Genomic DNA, 20,665 nt, shown 5'->3' with positions numbered 1-20,665 from the left:
CCTTTATTATAGATTCACCTTTCTCTTACCTTTCTCACACACAGACTTCTTGACTATCACATTGACTTAAGATAGAATGTTAAATACACTCTTTTAAATTGGAAACCAAATGAAAACCAACTATAAAGAAAACAAGCTATATGGAAAAGAAAACAAACTAATTAATTTGTTGAAACTATTAAGCCAGCCTTGTATAGAAAATGTTGCAATCCTGATAAATTTCTTTGTCTTCTTCCTATATTAGCAAGATTTAACTTTTAACTTTGGAGCACTGATCCCATTTCTCTGGAGTCTGTGTGTCCTGGAATGGCTATTCCCAGCTTTTTGCTTGAATAAACTCTTTAAAACTGGATTCTGACCCTTTTATTATTTCAGGTTGACAAGTGTGTACCCACACTTGGACTCCTACACATACAACCCATCCACCACTTGCTTGGAAACCATAGTTCCATTGTAGGCAAATTGCTTTTTATTGCTCAATCTAAATTTTTTTTTTTTAATTTTAAAGTTTTTATTTTTGTTAATTTTTTATTTCAGTTTTGGGGTACATGTGGAGGCTTGTTATACAGATTAACTGAATGGGGGTTTGGTGTACATATTATTTCATCACCCAGGTAATAGGCATAGTGGGTAGTTTTTGAACCCCGCCCCCCCCACTCAAGTAGGCCCTAATGTCTATTATTCCCCTCTTTGTGTCCATGTGTACTCAATGTTTAGCTCTCACTTATAAGTGAGAACATGCAGTGTTTATAAACCTAAGTTTCTTTTTTTTTGAGACAGGGTCTCATTCTGTTGCCCGGGTTGGAGTGCAGTGGAATGATCACGGCTCACTGCAGCCTTGACTTCCTGGGCTCAAGTGATTCTCCCATCTCAGCCTCCCAAGAAGCTGAGACTAAAGGTGCATGCCACTATGCCCAGCTAATTTTTGGTATTTTTTTGTGGAGATGGGGTTTTGCCATGTTGTCCAGGCTAGTCTCGAACTACTGGGCTCAGGCAATCCTCCTACCTCAATCTCTCAAAGTGCTAGGATTACAGGCATGAGCCACCATGCTTGAGCCAACCTAAATTTCTTAACCTTCTAATTCCTTATCCTATAGAAACATGGCAGCTGTGTATAATACATCCACTTCATGCACCTCTGGTCAAAAAAAAACAAGGGTTATGTGTTTAGACAGACACAGATCCATGCCCCTAAAAGCTTCTACCTAGGTGGAGAGCAAATATGTTGGGATGAAGGGAGTGGTGAAGAGTACAAAGTTGAGAAATAAATGTCTCTATAATGTCATTGTAGAGTGATTGCCTTAGAAATGGTTCATAAAAGTCATAGAGATCTTTACATACCTATATAAGGGAAGCATTCAGATATAAAGCATGTTTGATATTTATTTTCACATGATCACACAAAATGTCCAATTATGTGCAGTTATTAATGATAGCATCCCATTCAGCTTCTGATCCAGTCTACCCAAAAATCCCCTCAAATATCCACATAAGCCATTGTCAAACATACTCTGTTGTTTAACTTCCCTGAATGACACATTATGTACCCAATCATCTGTCAGTCTTCCATCTAAGCAAGCACCAGCCTCCCAAGTGTTTCCAGAATCTGCCTCCATTCTCGTCCCCTCTGTGCTAGTTCAGACCTTCACCAGCTGCAGCCTGGATCTTTGCAACAGCTTCAGAGCTGGTAACCCTGTCTTGAGTTTTGCCTCCCTTCAAATCTATCCTTCGTGTTGCTATCAGAGAGCCCTACCTGAATTGCAGATGTGCACATGCCACTAATTCAAGTTTCTGCTTAAAACCTTAGTTCATAGCCCTTTACTTGGCCTGTCAAACCCTTTAAAACTAGGCTGCTGTTTGCCTCTTCAGCCTCATCCTCAGCCACTCATCCTGCTGTCCTTTAATCCAGCAAATCTAAACAACATCCCACACTGGTACCTCAGTCTCAAATGTATCAACACCAGCTTTCTCCATCAACTCCAATCCCAGTCTCTACCCAGGACCTCCCTTTCTTTGTGCTTTTATAGTATCCTGCAGTTGTCTCCATCAGAATGTTGCCACATTGTTTAGAAAAGTCAATTTATTCATCTTTCTCTTTACTTAGTCTATTAGCCCCTAAAGGGCAAGAATCTATATTTTACCATTGAATTCCCAGTGTTTACGATACAACTGGTATATAGTAGGTGCTCACTCTAATGGGACCTTATTCCTGCTAATTTCTTTTCACTTTACCCCCAAAATTTTTAAAAAATTAAAACAGCAAACAAAAACCTGTTCTTGCTCTAACTACCTGACTGTGAAACTTTTCTAATCAACCTTTTATGTCTGCTCCCTTTTTTGTTGTTGCTGTTTTTAACTTTGGCCTCTGATATCTGGCTGTTTGGTGGACCATACCCATGAATTCATCATCCCTGACCTCTTGCCACATCCCACAGTTCCTCCTTCTCCTTGAAGCTTGTGACTGTCATTCATATTCTCCTTAAATTGTCTCCTGTGACTTCACACCACTGCCAAGCCTTGCCCTCGTTTCAAATTCTCCCCTGACGTGAGTCATTTAACCTACCCTACCCACCAGCGCCAGAAACACATTCCCACCTGCACTTTTGGGCTGTTTGCTATTTGTGTTGGCAGCTGCATCAGCAAAAAGTCTTATCCTGTGAAAGCCCCTTGTTTGAAGCAAGAATTTCTTCGAATTTAGTTTTATTGTACTTTAATTGGGATCCAAACCTCTCCCTAGTCCCCTAGCGTCATAAACTGAGTAAACCAGCCTCTTCTTTCTTCACTTCAGATTCCAATACTAACATACTTTTGGGGGGGCGTCATACCAAAAGGGATTTTTTGTTATTGTTCTTTATTAATTAGCAAGTGCTTTTCAAGCATCTCCGTCCTCTCCCTAATTCCTCAGTTACGAGTACAAGTACATTTTCCAGGAGTCCCTAGGGAAAGGGGCTAGAGAAGGAAGTCACGAGGTGGGGCTGTGGTGCATTTAGGCTTAAATTTATTTATTTATTTATTTTTTGAGACGCTCTCACTTTGCAGCCCAGGCTGGAGGGCAGTGGCGCAATCATGGCTAACTGCAGTCTCCACCTCCCCAGATTGAGGTGATCCTCACCCCTCAGCCTCCCAAGAAGCGGGGACTACAGGCATGCGTCTCTACACTCGGCTAATTTCTGTATGTTTTGTAGAGATGCGGTTTAGCCATGTTGGCCAGGCTGGTCTCGAACTCCTTGGCTCATGTGATCTGCCCATCTCGACCTCCCAAAGTGCTGGGATTACAGGCATGAGCCACCGCGCCCGGCCTCAAACTTATTTTTCAATTGCGATTAAGATTATCTGAGGAAATATATGTGTATGTATTGTAACAAATTTTATGTGGGTCAGTTCTCACTTTTTCAAGGGCCATTGTGTTCTCCTGTGAAAGCATGGGGTTGCGGATGTCAAACTTGTCCCTTAAAACATCAGTACTTGGGGTGTAACCACTTCGGGAGTGGGAATGGTATTAGGGATTGTACTCAGCGGTAGACAGCACAGCATTCGCCCCTCTCTGTAATCCTTGGCAAGTCACAGGACATTTGAGTTTATTTTCTGTAAAATGGGAATAACCTTACTGAGTTACCGGAGTAAATGAATAATGTAAGCAAAAGCACTTTGAGAAGCAACAATGCTAGTTTATTGAACGGAACACTGAGCAGAGCAGCTGAATTCCCACCGGTCGAGCCTCCCGGTTCTCTTTCCCTGTCCCAAGTGCACGGCCACAGCGGCTCTTCTCCATGGCAACGTCCCCGCGTTCCGGGCCCCGCCCCGACCCGCCACCAGAACCGGAAGTTGTTGCGCAGCTGGCAGTTCCCCGGTTTCTCCCCGACGGCGTCGGGAGGTGAGACCCGAGGCCTCTCTAGGGCCCCCAGGCTGCGGTCAGAGGCGGTGGTCCCCGGGTGGTGGAAGGGGGACACGGAGAGGCGGCCGCGGACTCGTCGCCACCCCTCCCTGCGCGCGCAAGTGCAGCACCCTTACACCGTCCCAGATCCCCAGGCCCCTCCCCTCCGCTTCCTGCCCTTGAGTCCGCGCACCCCTTCCCCTCTTCCTTCCCCGGCGGACCCCGGGCGCCTGCCCTGCCAGGTGAACCAGCGCCACCTGCCGCTTCGCCCCGGCGGTTCCCAGCCTGGGAGGCGCGCGGCGCGGCGCGGTGGGCGCGGGAGGTCGGGAGATGGTCGGAAGCCAGCCCTCCCAGAGCCGGCCCACCACAGCAGGGTAGAGCCGAGAGCGGCGTCCCCTGCAGAAAGACCCCTGCGTCCCAGGCTTTGATCGAAGCCTCCCCGCCAGGGACGTTCTTTCTGGTTGTCGTGCGGTGTCGGGGGTTCCTTACCCCTACCTCAGGTTTAGCACAGATTCTGCGCCTGGTGCTGAAGTGACAGGGCGGCCACTCTCTTCCAGAGGCTGCTTTAGCCCCGGGGTCCCTCATATATCCCTTAGGGTACCTGACGGCTCCAAACCGGTGACCTCAACCCTTCCCACCTCTCAGGTCTTGTTCCCCAGACTCTTCTGGCCCCGCTTCATCTGGGAGCGCGGCTGCCTGCCTCCGCTTCCTCCTCTGCGCTGAGACAACGCGCAGGGGTCACCACAAGGGCCCCTGCTGCCTATGGCCTCTAACCACACAGCACCATGGATAAATGTGGACGGCCTGGGTTCAGACCCCAGCTTTGCCCTTGGCCAGAGTACCTGGCTTTGCTGTGACTGCTTCCCCGTCTACAACATGGGGGTAAAAATAATCTAGGGCTTTTATGAGGATTTAACCTTTGTTTATTTTTACTAAGGTGTTCAAAACAGTGCTTGGCACATAGTAAATTCTGTTAATATGTGTGTCTGCTATTGTTTGTTTCATAGCACATCATTGTGTAAAGTTGTATCATTTACTTGGTAACAACTTTATGAACTCACAGGCTTTATACAGGGCCTAGAACAATACTTGGTGAAGTGAGAAAATAAGTCAAATGGCAGGATACATAACGATGGAAGATGGAGGCGCACGTAAGATTTTTAAAGTAGTCATCATTTGCTGAAGTTGTACAAACACTATCATATACCTCCTGCCCAATTTAAAAAATATGATTAGACCGGGTGCAGTGCCTCACGCCTGTACTCCCAGCATTTTGGGAGGCCGAGGCAGGGGGATCACCTGAGGTCAGGAGTTCGAGACCAGCCTGGCCAGCATGGTGAAACCCCGTCTCTACTAAAATTATAAAAATTAGCCAGGCGTGGTGGTACACGTCTGCAATCCCAGCTACTTGGGAGGCTGAGGCAGGAGAATCGCTTGAACCCAGAAGGCAGAGGTTGCAGTGAGCCAAGATCCCGCCATTGTACTCTAGCCTGGGCAACAGGGCCAGACTCTGTCTCAAACAAAACAAAACAACAACAACAACAAAATGCGATTAGTTACTGGTGATACTTAACAGTAAAATGATACAAAGGAAAGTGCCGTCCCCCCCCCCCACTTTGTTGCTAACGAGCTAATAATACTTGAAGAAATCATTGCCCTCACAAGTCACTGTGATTGTGATGGTATTGTGAATTGATACAGTCTTTGTGCAATATTTTGATAATACATAGCAAGACAGAATTTGCTATTCTCCTTTGATCCTCAACAAGCAGAGGCCTTGGGACATGCTTGAAAGAAATACTTTGAAAGGAGAAAAACAGTATATTCATAAAGATGTGCCTCCCAGCATTAATTATAATAGTGAAATTAGAAACAACCTAAGTATTTTAAAATAGTTAAGTAAGTAATATGGATACGGAAAAAAATAGAAATACATTCAGATGAAGGAATGTGATTGCCTTTTTTGTTGTTGTTTTTCTTTTTTTTTTTTTTTGGTGGGGTAGAGATGGAGTCCCACTATGTTGCACAGGCTGGTCCCAAACTCCTGGGCTCAGGTGATCCTCCCATTTCCCACCCCGGCTTCCCAAAGTGCTGGGATTTCAGGCATAAGCACAGTGCCCAGCTGATTGGTTTATGTTTTTTTAATGGTTCCTTTAATGTCGAAGTAATGTTTTAACAGTAAAAGCTGAAAAAAGTCACACAAAAGTGCTTCCCTCATGAGACTATTTCTTTGAGCTCTTTGCAGCACACTAAATACCGATTGGCTCTTTGAACTGGCTCCGGAGTTAGAGCATTTCTCAGGCTTCCCTTATTTCCATTATCTGGGAGCTTCTATGCAATCCTGGCTGATCTCTTATTGTAATATTCAGTAGCCTTGTGGGCATGGTTTTCAGAATGAATTGTGAATCACTTATGCATATGAATTAATGAGTCTTAGCTGTTTGGTTCTCTTAAAGAAGTATTCTTCAAAAGCATGGTTTCTGGGCCTGGCGTGGTGGCTCAAGCCTGTAATCCCAGCACCTCAGGAGGCCAAGGCGGGTGGATCACCTGAGGTCAGGAGTTCGAGACTAGCCTGGCCAACGTGGTGAAACCCTGTCTCTACTGAAAATACAAAAATTAGCCAGGCGTGGTGGCGGGTACCTGTAGTCCCAGCTACTTAGGACGCTGAAGCGTGAGAATCACTTGAACCCAGGAGGCAGAGGTTGCAGTGAGCCGAGATCACACCACTGCACTCCAGCCTGGGCAACAGAGCAAGACTCCATCTCAAAAATAAATAAATAAATAAAAGCATGGTTTGTTAAGACTAAGGTCAGTAGTTCCTATACAGTCTTATGTTTCTAATCTTAGTTGTTTTGTTCTAAGAAGCATTTGTCTTTTGTCTTCTTTCCACTTGTTTCTTTAATCATATTTAAGGAGTGTCCATCAGGACAGCTTCACCTCCTTGAGGATTAAAGCCTAACAGTACTGAGCTATTTGCCTGTCAAAATGTCTGCAAAATTGGGAAAGTCATCATCACTCCTAACACAAACTTCAGAGGAGTGTAATGGGATTCTGACAGAGAAGATGGAAGAGGAAGAGCAGACCTGTGATCCAGACTCTAGCCTCCACTGGAGCAGCAGCTACAGCCCAGAGACCTTCCGCCAGCAATTCAGGCAGTTTGGCTACCAGGATTCACCTGGGCCCCATGAGGCTCTGAGCCGGCTCCGAGAACTTTGTCATCTCTGGCTGAGGCCGGAGGTGCACACCAAGGAGCAGATCCTGGAGCTGCTGGTGCTGGAGCAGTTCCTGGCCATCCTCCCAAAAGAGCTTCAGGCCTGGGTGCAGAAGCATCATCCAGAGAATGGAGAGGAAACTGTGACTATGCTGGAGGATGTGGAGAGAGAGCTTGATGGACCAAAGCAGGTAAGAAGGATGCCTGTGGAGATGAACCCCCAGGCTGAGTCAAGAGCGCTGGCACATCATTGGGAGTAGAGCTCTCAAACTGTATTCCCACTCAGCACAACTGGATGTATAGGGGTGAAAGTACTAATGGGTGTCCCAGCAAATAGAAGGTGGCTCTACTTTTTCCCTCCCTTTTCCTGTGTCCATGATACTTTTTGCATAGTTTCTTCTCTGTTATTTTATCCTCAAGTCCCAACCTGATGGTGTTCTTCAGCCTCAATTATTCCTGTTTTTAGATCTTTTTTGGACGAAGGAAGGACATGATTGCAGAGAAGCTAGCACCTTCAGAAATCACTGAGGAATTGCCAAGTAGCCAGCTCATGCCCGTGAAGAAGCAGCTCCAGGGAGCATCATGGGAGCTTCAGTCCTTAAGACCACATGGTGAGGGGGCAGGATTCAGTTCATGGTGGAAGGTGTGGGGGCCCTCTGCTCACCACACACATCTCAGCTGATTTATGCAAGAGGCCTCAAATCTCTCCTTCTCATCTCCTCCTTACTGTGGGAACTTCTGTTATTTGTCCTACTAAATGAAGATCTTCAGTATTTTGTTCTTGCTTCTTTTTCAGAGATTCTTATAAAATCTTCAGACTTTAAATCCCTGACATCTGCATCAGGGTTTTCATGCCTTTTTAAAGTAGCCCTTTTATCTTCAGGCAGCCCTTGAGGCCTTTCTGTGGGACCCCAAGGTACACAGCCCAGAGACCACTGATCCTCATCATCATTTCCTATATAACTGCTCAGTTACTGGTGGGATCTAGTAGCAGAATCGCCTATATTGCTGCTAAGGTGACTTTGCTCTCATACGTGCTTTGAATACACTTCTCTACTCCCTCACATCTTCAACTGGCCTCAACTGCTCTTTGCATTGCTTTCTATAAGTGCTCCAGAATAGCTGTGTAGCAATCTATTCTTCCATTGCAGATACTAAACAAATAAGTGCTATGGGGAAAAAATAAAAACAAAACAAAGAATAAGGGGGCTAGAGGGAAGGTAAGAAGTAGAAATAAGGCTGAGTTAGAGGCCTTGTAGGCTGTGACTGCTCCTGCTTCAGACAGAGTAGCTGTGTTTTCGTCTGTTTTATATATTGGAACTCAATGTAAAATTTCATTTGATAAAAGGGCCATGCTACTTTAAACAGAATGGTGGGGATAGGATCTTATTATATAGAGTGGTAGAAAGGCCTCTCTGATGAAGCAACATTTGAGCAGAGACCCTCCTTCTAGATGATCATCCTGGATAAAATAGGAGCCAGAGATTAAGAGGGAAATCCTACTTGGGAGCATCTCCTTCCTTCTCTCCAGCACTGCTTCCATAGTTCAGGAGTGGCTGATAGCTAAGCAAGGTTAGAGTTTTTCCAAGGGAATTTTTATAAGAAACTACACAAAGGAAATACAGTAATTTAGAAAGAGATTTAGAAAACATTGTTCACCCTAACTTGGCAAGTACTGGCTCTCTGAAGGCTTATACTGGGACACGTAATACCTCCAGTCTAGAAATTGTCTTGGTTTACTTAGAAAAGTGAAAGTCTTTTCACGAAAAAGTATTTTCCATCAGGAAAGGGAGGGAGACCATCCCAGCCTCAGCAGCTTGGTGTGGTGGTGACTACAGAAGTGATCAACCTCAAAGCCAGGTGTGGCAAGAACCACATCCTACCTGTGAATGTCCTCATGGAGGCCTTTCCTACATTTTTTTTTAAGATTCGTAGAAATTTGAAACAGAATGCAACAGGTCCAGGATCTTGCAGTACAAGGCAGAGAGAACCAGAATCACTTGATAGAATAATAGAACCATTTCTTAAGGCCACAACATGATTTCTGTGGTACTGAGTCATGTCTTATGAAAGCTTCTGGGAGATGATCTTGGTCTCAGTACTGTAAAGTACTAATTGATGCCAGGATTTTGATAGTAATGACTAATCATTGAGGTCACTTTGGAATATAAACTATCAAAAATGAATTTGAGACAGAATCCTTACCATTTATAAAATGATTTCCACTTAAGCTAGTAATAATAAATGAGTATGCCATATGCTATGGTTTGAATATTTGTCTCCTCCAAAACTTATGTTGAAACTTAATCCCAAGTGTGGCAGTATTGAGAAGTGAGGCCTTTGAGAGGTAATTGAATTATCACCCCTGCCCTCATAAATGGATTAACTCATTCATGGATTAATGGGTTAATTGGTGATCATAGGAGAACTGGTAACTTTATAAGAAGAGGAAGAAAGGGCTGAGTTAGCATATTAGCATGCTCAGCCCCCTCACCATGAAATGCCCTCCACTGCCTCAGGACTCTTCAGAGGGTCTCCACCAGCAAGAAGGCTCTCACCAGATGCACCCCTCCACCCTGGACTTCTCAACCTCCATAACTATAAGAAATAAATTCTTTTTATAAATAAATTACTCAAGTTCAGGTATTCTATTCTAAGCAACAGAAAATGGACTGAGACACCATATTTGTGAATAAATACAATAAATAATTTTAAATTCCTTTTGTAATAACTATTTAGACCCATTTGATTTGATTTTTATATATTTTTTCAAGTTAGGATTATTTAGTTTGCTGCAGCAAGAAAGAGAACACGGCACAGAAACTACGGGGTGTGTCATTAAGAAGGAATTGGGAAGGGCTTATGTTAAGATTTGAGCTTATGTTGGGTGATTCTAAGGAGATTGTAGAGACAGCAGGTAGATCCATTTTAAGTAAATTCTAAAGAGTAAAACAACAACTCAGTTTTCTTATTCAGTATCACACTGCATCACTAATTCTTCTCCCCAGACTACCTTTCTCACCCTATCCTTTTGATTAGGCCTTGAGAGGGCCCAGGGAATCACTTATCATCAGTACCTCTCTGGGTTGCTTTTAATCTTATTTATATAATTACTTCAGCTAAAGGCACCCCCAGTAATCACAGTCAGCCCCAGCCAAGTCATCTCCCCAGACATGTCCAAAACTGTTGTACTTTGCTTTTATAAACTCATTTTAAGCTCCTGTCTTTCAGCAGCTTCAGTTAAAATGCCACCATGAGGATAACTGAAGTGATTTCTTCAGGTAATGCAACCACATTACACTGGCATTTTCACATCTGAGTTAGCAGTTCTGCTGGAGCTTTAGGCACCCTGAGTCATAAGGCCCTCTGCATCAAGCCAGATTTGTGTGCCGCCTGAGTGGCCGCAGCCCATAAGCAGCCATGTACATTTTTCATGGATGTTAAATGTAATACAAAATAATACAACAAACAGCGATTCAACCAGTAATATAAAATCCATACAGGAGTAGAGGTTTTTCATCAGTGGGTACTCTGCTACCCTTGATCTTTTGAGGTACTAGTTATCCTAGTCTATAATCTTCCCTTTATTGGCCTAACTTATATTTTCTTACTTTATTTTCCACATTCCTTTTTGGCCCCTTGGCTTTCTTCAGCTCATTTCTTTGCATAGTTACTGATTCCTTTATGAATATTAAGCTTTATTTGTTTATTGATACTCCAGTACTAAATCTTGTTTCTTACTCCCACTGGCACATTGGATTCCTCTCCTTCTAGCTCTCTGTGTCTCCAATCATTTCTTCTTTCTAAGCCCTTTCTTTCCTTCCAGACTTTCCTTAGTCTCTGACATATCTTTTTATCCTTATTCCCTATTCTGTCTTTTCCATAGAACTTTGCAACTTTATAGTTAATTGACTGCCTCCTCAGTATGTAAACCTTTCTCTATGTCTTATATAAACTTCTCAATATTTTGTCTTACACTCTCCGTCCTTCACATTGTGTGTTGTTTTATAAACATGCTAGCAATAATCATGTATATTTCATTTGGATCATCCTTTCTCTTTCCTGGTGACATTTGTTTTTCCATTTCAGATGAAGACATCAAAACTACAAATGTGAAATCTGCTTCAAGGCAAAAGACTTCTTTAGGCATAGAACTGCATTGCAGTGTTTCCAATATCCTTCATATGAATGCCTCCCAGAGTTCCACATATAGAGGAACCTATGAACAAGATGGTAGGTTTGAAAAGAGACAAGGAAACCCTTCTTGGAAAAAACAACAGAAATGTGATGAATGTGGCAAAATCTTTAGTCAGAGCTCAGCCCTTATTTTACGTCAGAGAATCCACAGTGGAGAGAAACCTTATGCATGTGACGAGTGTGCAAAGGCATTCAGCCGAAGCGCAATTCTGATTCAGCATCGACGAACCCATACTGGTGAGAAGCCCTACAAGTGTCATGACTGTGGCAAAGCCTTTAGTCAGAGCTCAAATCTTTTTAGACATAGGAAAAGACACATTAGAAAAAAAGTCCCATAAGTATCATGAGGGAATCAAAGCATTTACTCAGAGCTATTTCAGCACAAGGGAAGACACAAGATGCAAACGCTCCTTAGTACAAATCAGTGGTCTTAGTAAGCACCAGTCTCCTTTCAAGAATCATGAAAGCCACAGGAGAGAAGGTTGAAGATCTCATGTCAGCATTATTTGCTTTTCTGCTTATCAATGCAGTCTCAATTCTGACGTTTGCAATTCCAAAGCTTAATTCAGATTTCCATCCCTATGCAGCCCTTGAAAAGGCATTCTCAGACATGTTCTACTATTTTCATTATTAACACATATAATGAATTAATATATATCTTTTTAGACAAGTATGTTTTTTCCCTCATTGAGAAGGAATGTGTGAGTTACTCAGTGTAAAAATAGACATTCTCCTCCATTTCATAACTTGAGCACTAGAATTCTAAAGACCAAAAATTAAAGCACTCAAAAAGAATTCCTGGCTGGATGCGGTGGCTCATGCCTGTAATCCTAGCACTTTGGGAGGCCGAGGCGGGCAGATTGCCTGAACTCAGGAGTTCAAGACCAGCCTGGACAACACGGCGAAACCCCGTCTCTACTAAAATTCAAAAAATTAGCCAGGCATGGCAACGTGTACCTGTAATCCCAGCTACTAGGGAGGCTGAGGCAGGAAAATTGCTTGAACCGCTCAGACAGAGCGAGACTCCATCTCTAAAATAAATAAATACATAAATAAATAAATAAAAATAAAAATAAATTCCTATTTTGTCTTCTGTTACCAGATTCAAAATATGAACATGTGATGGCAGAGGCCCAAAAGAATATGTACTTCAAGACTAGGCTGAAGTGTCCCAGGTCACTTTCAGGAGGCAGATAAATAAAGGGCCTTATCTTATGAAAGCACACAAGAGCCTCCATACTATTAATATCAAGTTAATTTCCCGTGTTGGAAAAAAATAATCTCCTTTGCAATGTAATTTGGAAATAAGTCAATGGAAACATGAAAATGACTGCTTGTCTACAAGGAGTCAGCTAAACATAAGGAATGTTTTCATAACAATATTAATCTATGGGTGCTTCTGTAAGATGGATGATCATCTTAATATAAAGAAAAAAGGGAGATGAACAAAATTGTCAAACAAGACTGATGTACCACAAGTGTTGTCAAGTACAGTGTATGTCGGAGAGATGTACCACAGCTTAACTGGAAGAGGAAGACCGTAACTACTGATGACAATAATTTCAGTGTCCCCTTTTCTGGCATAAATCAACTATGAATATGTTTCAAGCATCACAAGACAACCTTTTCAGAGTCTTCTGTATTCTTAGTAAGATGAGTTTCTAGACACGCTGTCATGAAATGAGACCCTGGATTTTGATGCTCTTGTACATATGGACAAATCACTGAAGTTCAATTTAAAGGGTCCACTGCAGTCCCTTATAAACAATTGTTGAACCTAACCATTCTAGTTTATAAGTTTTAAGACATTTATGGGATATCTTATTTGGCTTATCTATGGGATATGAGTAACTATGTTTTACCTGCATTTAATTCAGCCAGATTCCCTGTTTAAAAATAAAATTACTGAATCGTACATTATTAAAATTATTCTGACAGTATACAAACAACATAATTATCTATTTTCCAGAGATTCTTGATAAAACTCTGTAATGTTACTACAATAATACATGTATTGTGTTTTCCATGGTGCTACAGTTACCCAATATGGAGGCAAACATCAGAAATCAAAGTCCTTGGAATAAGGGAAGAGACTCATAGTAAACTTCTTTGTCTGGTTGGGTTCCTCATAAAGTATAAAACATTGCATTCTCAGAAAATCCAACCATATCTTAGAGTATCTCCAGAAACTGGCTTAGAGGAGCTCCAAATATGTGGAATTACCACACTCTGCTTAGTTAGTATGCTGATAAATGTAAGAGTAGTAGGAGGAGAAGTGAATGTAAATTTTATTATAGAATTTTCTGATAGTGATTATGATTTGTAGCTCTAGTGAATATGAATTTTATATTGAGTTGTGTGTATCTTGAGTCACTAAAAATGTAGGATACTTTTTATTTGGGGCTCATTGTCTTTGTAATTACGGAGAGGAACAAACCATCTATTGAAACAACAAGTGCCTCAGAGATGTATATATTGTGAATTACTGCTTAATTACGGAAAGAGTTTCTTAGGTTCTATGTGAATAAGATGGCAGAATCTAAATCAAGTATTTTGAAGGAAGCACCCATCTTCACTTGGTGCTGCCATCAACTTTGTAAGATTGCATTCTATTTATTGTGAATAATTTGAGTGTCTCCACAAGAAAGTGGTATGAATCATATCGTCTAAGTATATGATGAATCTTTAAAGGGTGTTTCTGTGTACTTTGAATTATTTTGCAGTTATGTAGGTATCCTAATGAGTGAATGGTACTAGTTTATATAAAAGGAGAATTCGTTGAGCTAACCTTGGTTTTAAAAATTAGCATTAGCACCCCCATTATATTAATTTTCAGGGATAGTATATACTCCAAAATGAAATTGGTATTGTTTTATGGCTTTCACTTCATCTGGGCCTTCAAGATTACCAATAATCCTATATGGTTTGTTTGTTTTTGTTTGTTTTTGTTTACCACTCCCATTCTCTTCAGAGACCAAGTCAAATGTTCATCACTGTCCTTACAACAGTGGCTTAAAACAGCAAGCCTTTGTGTTAGGAATGCTTCTGGATGCAAAATCCATCTTTGGTGGTTTAAACAAATAGGAATTTTCAACCTGAAATCTGGAAGGTGGGTTGCTGGCTCTCAATCTGCAGCTGGAATGACGACTGGTCTAACTTTACCTCATGCTATTTTGTCCGATTTTCGAGAGAGCTGTCACAGCTCTAGGAACTAGGATTAAGTCAGGAAGAAAGGAGAAAGACAGCCATGCTAAGCAAAAAGCTTTCCAAAAACCTTAGCAAAATCTGGCTTATGTTTCCTTGTTGCAACTGTGTCTGGTAGGGCAAGCGTTTTCAACCTCTAGAGGGAAAGCAGGCCAGATGGGGGTTGAGGACGACATTGGGTTAGCCAACCGTGTTTGCCATACTAATCCTTTGCCACCTTCCTCCTTACGGGCAGACAACTATCTTTTGCTTCCTGCATTAAAGGAAAAAAAGATAAGAACTCTTACAAGTTCCTATGACTAAATTTGCCAAATTATTTACACTTTACCCATCATTTCCTCTCCCTCTTCTGAGAATGAGAGAGGGGCCTCTCCCCCATCTGAGAATGAGAGAGGGGTCTCTCCCCTCTGAGCCTCAGCATTCTCACCTCTGAAAGGCCTTGGCTGCCAGTCATTCTTCCTCTCTTCTATTTCTTCACTCTCTGCCTTCCTTCTGCATCCATCCCTTCAACACTTAAATATGCTGTTGTGACCCTGCCTCCTACCCTATATTTTTCCAGCTTACACTGGCAAAATTCAAGATGGTGGCTAGTCCCTGAGTGAGGGGAATTATGTGGCCCTTAACTTTCCCCTCTTCATATGCATTCATCTCTCAACCAGAGTAATCTTGCTAAGGCATACATTTTATCATGCCCTTTCCCTATCTAAGACATAGGCTTTCCCTTGTTTTAGGATAAAGTCAGAACTGCTAAACAAGATTGTTAAGGCTCTTTGTGATCTGACCACAGCTTACCACTTCAGCTTCAGCTCTTGCCATTGCCTCTATGCTTCAGCCATTTTGAAATATCAGAAGTCCTCTAGCCTTTGGACCTTTCCATGTACTCCTTTTGAACTCCTATCTAGCTTTCACATGTTACCTAATTCCTGTGTGTTCTTCATGTTTTAGTTTAGGTACCACTTCTTCCCTAATACCCAAAGAGTAGGTTGGAGAGCACCACCACACTCTTATGTTAATTGCATATCAGTCTGTTCTTATCCTTACCATTACATTTATCTCATGAAATAAAATATTTTTAAAGTATTAAATTACAAGTATGGCTGCAAGGAAGAGGAGAATAAATGACACCTTGGGATGGAAAAACTTATGGAGTAGCAAAAAGAAAAATTTTTAAGGCTCTCCTAGTCCTGGGAAGAGTGAGTCAATGAGAGGGTCAGGCACAGGGTGTCCTTTCACCTCTGTTGCCCAACCCTGCAGAATTTTGGAGGGGGTTAGGGGAGAATCAAGGGGAGAAGGCTGTGCCCCCTTGCCATTGAGTGCATTGGGAGGAAAATTGTTGAACAGACTGCTAGTGCTCCAACACTGAACTCTCATAAAAACGGCCATTCAGTGTTAGGTAAATGGCTTCTATCAGCTAGTATGTGGCTTGAAAGAGATATGGCAGTTCTCTGTGCCCAGTGGGAACCTTGGAAAATAGCTGACTATAGAGCTGGAAAGTTGGGATAGTTGAGCAAGCAACCTTGTGGATCCTGTAGCTAAGAGCCGCAGGGCCCACCAGACCTTACTGGGGACCTATAGCTCTTCCTAGAAACAAAGTGGAGGCAAATCACCAAGGAAGAGACACTGGCCCCCAGCCCAACCAAAAAAACAGATGATTTGTTGCTGCAGGTTTGGTGAGCAAGCACCACAGAAGACCAGCTGCCCAGAATAGAAACCAGAGAAGATCAGAACAGCAAGCCCACCTAACACCTAATCCATAGCACCACCTCATCACAGGGAATGTATGCCCCCCTCACCTTCCCAAGCAGGTGGCAGAAAAGGGCAGAGTGAGAAATAGCCATGAGAGGGAGTTGAACTTAAAATGGACTGAATAATTCAATTTAATAATAACTAAATACAGCAATTTAATTCAGCTCTTTCACCACCCACCCACCCACCCAATGGGGCAAGGATTCAAGAAAAAAGATTATCAGTTATAAAAAATAAACTACATTTTCCTTTGCTTATTTGAGAAGCAATGTGATAACTTTTTGCCCTGCTAAATGGAGATTATATCTATTTCTGTATTGACTCCACTATTTCATGCTGCCTGAGGACATAAGCTGCCTCATTTACCATTGTTTCCCAAGCATCTGGCACAGTACGTGGCCCATAATAGGCACTCAAATACTTGTGGAACAAAAATATTTGAAAATTATATATCTGATAAGGGATTACTATCTAGAATATATAAAGAACCCCTCCAACTCAACAACAACAGAAATTTCAAAAATGGGCAAAGGTCATGAATAGACACTTCTCCAAAGAGGATACCTAAATGGCCAATAAACACATGAAAAGATGGCCAATGTCACTAATCATTAGGGAAATGCAAATCAAAAGCACAATGAGATACCACTTCACAACCATTAGGATGGTTATTATTTTAAAAAGAAACAGGTATTGGAAAAGATGAGGAGAAATTGGAACCTTTGCGCTTGCCATTGGGAATGTAAAATGGTGTAGCTGCTATGGAAAACAGTTTGGTGGTTCCTCAAAAAGTTAAACAAAATTCTCATATGATCCAGTAATTCCACTTCTATGTATATATTCAAAAGATCTGAAAGCAGAGACTCAAACAGGTATCTGTATGCCAATGTTCATAGCAGCATTATTTGAAATAACCAAAAGGTGGAAACTACACAAATGACCATCTACATATGAATGAATAAACAAAATTTGGTATAGACATACAACAGAGTATTATTCAGCCATAAAAACAAATGAAATTCTGATACATGCTACAAGGATGAACCTTAAAAACACTATGCTAAGTGAAATAAGCCAGACATGAAAGGGCAAATGTGATTCTGCTTATTTGAGGTAACTAGAATAGGCAAATTCATAAAGACATAAAGTCAAATAATGATAATCAGGGGCTAGAGGAAAGGGGGAATGGAAGTTATTGTGGATACATGGTTTCTGTTAAAATCATGAAAAAGTTCTGGAAATGTAAAGTGGTGATAGTTGAATAACATTACAAATGTTCTTAACACCACTGAATTGTACACTTAAAAATGGTTAAAATGATAAATTTTTGTTACGTATATCTTATCACAATGAAAAACAAAAGCATTGGAAGAAACAAAAATGAAGCTGCTTTTTTATAATCCCTGCCATAATAAAGCTTATATTCTAGCAAAGAAAAGAAAATCCTGTGGAATGAATGTTATTCAAAAGCAAAGAATCTGAAAGATAAAATCCAGATGTCCTTGGTGAAAGGACTGACTGACTGTAAGCCCAAATAATGCTCCCTTTGCCACTAAACATTGAGGACAGGGGATGATGAGATTATCCAAGGAGCCCTGGAAGAATGTTCAAATGGACCATATAGGCCACAAATCCTGAATGGCTAGGAAATAATATAAAAATTGGTTGTAATTTCTTAGACTCAAAATTATTTTCTTATATAAATCTATATGTTTAATTACTTTGCTGATTCCTGAGATTTTGCTCAATGGATGTACCTTATTGTCTGGGTGTATTAATCTTAGTTGTGTTTGAATCTAAATGGTTTGTCTTCAACTGAAGGGTCATTTTTATTCAAAGGTGACAATGACATTGAGAGACAGCTTACATAAGGTGTGGACTCTAGTGTCATAGTTAATGATCAACCACATAGACATTTGGTATCTTTTCCTATATAGCTTTGGGGGCTCCAGTCTATCCATCTTAGAAGTAGTTGTCAGGATTCTAGGTAGAATATCTCCATTTGGACATGTTAATGTGCTGCATCAGAAATGGATCAGCCTATTAAATTTTTTTAATTTTTTGGCTATTACCAGTCTTGTCACCTAGGTGGTTTTACGGTTTGACTTCTTAATACTTTTTCTACCCCAAATGATTAGTCCAAGCCAATCATGATCATCCAATTCCACCTGTGGGCCAGGCATGGTGGCTCACACCTGTAATCCTAGCACTTTGGGAGGCTAAGACCAGAGGATTGCTTAAGCTCAGGAGTTCAAGACCAGCTGGGCAGCAAAGCAAGACCCCATCTTTTTAAAAAGAAAAAAAATTAAAACAAAAACAATTCCACTTGCCTGCTTTTGGTTTAGGAATGAGTATTTCACCCAATCCAGGCCAATGAGACATCAGGAGAAGCCTGCCCCCTGACTTCTGGGAAAAGCTTGCTTTCTTCTAAAAAAAAAAAAAAGAGACATACAGATGATATCGTCCTATTCCCACATGTTACTGTGAATGGTTATGATGCTAGGAAATGCTGCATCAGCTGGAAGATGAAGCTGACACATGTGGAAGAAAGAGCTATGAAAACTGCAGGATTTTAAGCACATAAATGTGAAGGGAAAAAATAGAAAACAACAGGAAAGCACGACTGAAGCCCAGATGTACCATTCCTTTAAATAGCTATAGTAAAAGAGAATATTTAAAATGAATTATCTAATCATCCACCTTAATAAACTAGAGGGGAAAAAAAACAAAAAAGCAACTTAAACCAAGTAAGTAGGAGGGGGCGTAGAATGATAAAAACAAGAACAGAGGCTCTGACTCCAGGGAAGATAGAGTAAGCACACTCCCCCTTGTCAGGCCTCTGAGCCCAAGCTAAGCCATCATATCTCCTGTGACCTGCATGTACACATCCAGATGACTGGTTCCTGCCTTAACTGATGACATTCCACCACAAAATAAGTGAAAATGACCTGTTCCTGCCTTAACTGATGACAATATCTTGTGAAATTCCTTCTCCTGGCTCATCCTGGCTCAAAAGCTCCCCTACTGAGCACCTTGTGACCCCCACTCCTGCCTGAGAACAACCCCCCTTTGACTGTAATTTTCCTTTACCTACCCAAATCTTATAAAATGGCCCCGCCCTATCTCCCTTTGCTGACTCTCTTTTCAGACTCAGCCCGCCTGCACGCAGGTGAAATAAACAGTCTTGTTGCTCACACAAAGCCTGTTTGGTGGTCTCTTCACATGGACGCACATGAAATTTGGTGCCGTGACTCGGATTGGGGGACCTCGCTTGGGAGATCAATCCCCTGTCCTCCTGCTCTTTGCTCCATGAGAAAGATCCACCTACGACCTCGGGTCCTCAGACCGACCAGCCCAAGGAACATCTCACCAATTTCAAATCCGGTAAGCGGCCTCTTTTTACTCTCTTCTTCAACCTCCCTCACTATCCCTCAACCTCTTTCTCCTTTCAATCTTAGCGCCACACTTCAATCTCTCCTTTCTCTTAATTTCAATTCCTTTCATTTTCTGGTAGAGACAAAGGAGACACATTTTATCCGTGGACCCAAAACTCCGGCGCCGGTCACGGACTCGGGAAGGCAGCCTTCCCTTGGTGTTTAATAATTGTGGGGACGCCTCTCTGATTATTCACCCACGTTCCATTGTTGTCTGATCTCTGCGGGGATGCCTGCCTTGATCATTCACCCACATTCCTTTGGTGGCAAGTCAATTGCGGGGACGCCTGCTTTGGCTGCTCACCCATGTTGCAGCCCAGGGCTGCTCCCCACCCCCTTCTCCGTGTCTCTACCCTTCTCTTTAAACTTGCCTCCTTCACAATGGGCAACCTTCCACCCTCCATTCCTCCTTCTCCCTTAGCCTGTGTTCTCAAGAACTTAAAACCTCTTCAACTCACACCTGACCTAAAACCTAAATGCCTTATTTTCTTCTACAATGTCACTTGACCCCAATACAAACTCGACAGTGGTTCCAAATAGCCAGAAAACAGCACTTTTGATTTTTCCATCCTACAAGATCTAAATAATTCTTGTTGTAAATTGGGCAAACGGTCTGAGGTGCCTGATGTCCAGGCATTCTTTTACACATCGGTCCCTCACTAGTCTCTGTTCCCAATGCAGCTCGTCCCAAATCTTCCTCCCCTCCCACTGGTCCCCTCAGTCCCAACCCCAAGCGTCGCTGAGTCTTTCTAATCTTCCTTTTCTACAGACCCATCTGACCTCTCCCCTCCTTGCCAGGCCGAGCTAAGTCCCAATTCTTCCTCAGCCCCTGCTCCTCCACCCTATAATCCTTTTATCATCTCTCCTCCTCACACCTGGTCCAGCTTACGGTTTCATTCTGTGATTAGCCCTCCCCCACCTGCCCAGCAATTTCCTCTTAAAAAGGTGGCTGGAGCTAAAGGCATAGTCAAGGTTAATGCTCCTTTTTCTTTATCCAAC

At 42.1% G+C, this 20,665-nt stretch overlaps 1 protein-coding gene across 4 annotated transcripts; it reads left to right on the top strand.

Moving 5' to 3' along the window:
• The first annotated feature begins 3,791 nt into the window (after positions 1–3,791).
• ZNF396 (zinc finger protein 396) lies at positions 3,792–13,197 on the top strand. 4 transcript variants are annotated; one of them, XM_055102443.1, is made up of 5 exons: positions 3,875–4,116; positions 4,520–4,756; positions 6,788–7,276; positions 7,552–7,696; positions 11,175–13,197. In XM_055102443.1, the coding sequence occupies exons 3-5, from the start codon at positions 6,860–6,862 to the stop codon at positions 11,618–11,620; spliced, it is 1,008 nt and encodes a 335-aa protein (XP_054958418.1). In that variant the 5' UTR covers positions 3,875–4,116; positions 4,520–4,756; positions 6,788–6,859; the 3' UTR covers positions 11,621–13,197. The 4 variants fall into 4 exon arrangements, with proteins under 4 accessions (XP_008953927.1, XP_054958418.1, XP_054958417.1 ...); XM_055102442.2 differs by lacking the exon at positions 3,875–4,116 and adding an exon at positions 4,882–5,025 and having other exon boundaries at positions 4,195–4,756; XM_063597322.1 differs by lacking the exon at positions 3,875–4,116 and having other exon boundaries at positions 4,347–4,756; positions 11,175–11,519; positions 12,385–12,613.
• The last annotated feature ends 7,468 nt before the right edge of the window (positions 13,198–20,665 follow it).

The sequence above is a fragment of the Pan paniscus genome, chromosome 17, assembly GCF_029289425.2.
Source record: "Pan paniscus chromosome 17, NHGRI_mPanPan1-v2.0_pri, whole genome shotgun sequence".
Taxonomy (NCBI): Eukaryota; Metazoa; Chordata; class Mammalia; order Primates; family Hominidae; genus Pan; species Pan paniscus.
The sequence above is the reverse complement of the archived record's forward strand: the minus strand, read 5'-3'. Positions and strand labels throughout refer to the sequence as shown.

Bases quoted from the DNA above. Each gene is read 5' to 3' on its own strand.
- ZNF396 (XM_008955679.4), top strand. From the start codon at position 6,860: ATGTCTGCAAAATTGGGAAAGTCATCATCACTCCTAACACAAACTTCA. The intron at 7,277-7,551 runs GTAAGAAGGATG...TCCTGTTTTTAG, and splicing joins AGCTTGATGGACCAAAGCAG to ATCTTTTTTGGACGAAGGAA. The intron at 7,697-11,174 runs GTGAGGGGGCAG...TTTCCATTTCAG, and splicing joins TCAGTCCTTAAGACCACATG to ATGAAGACATCAAAACTACA.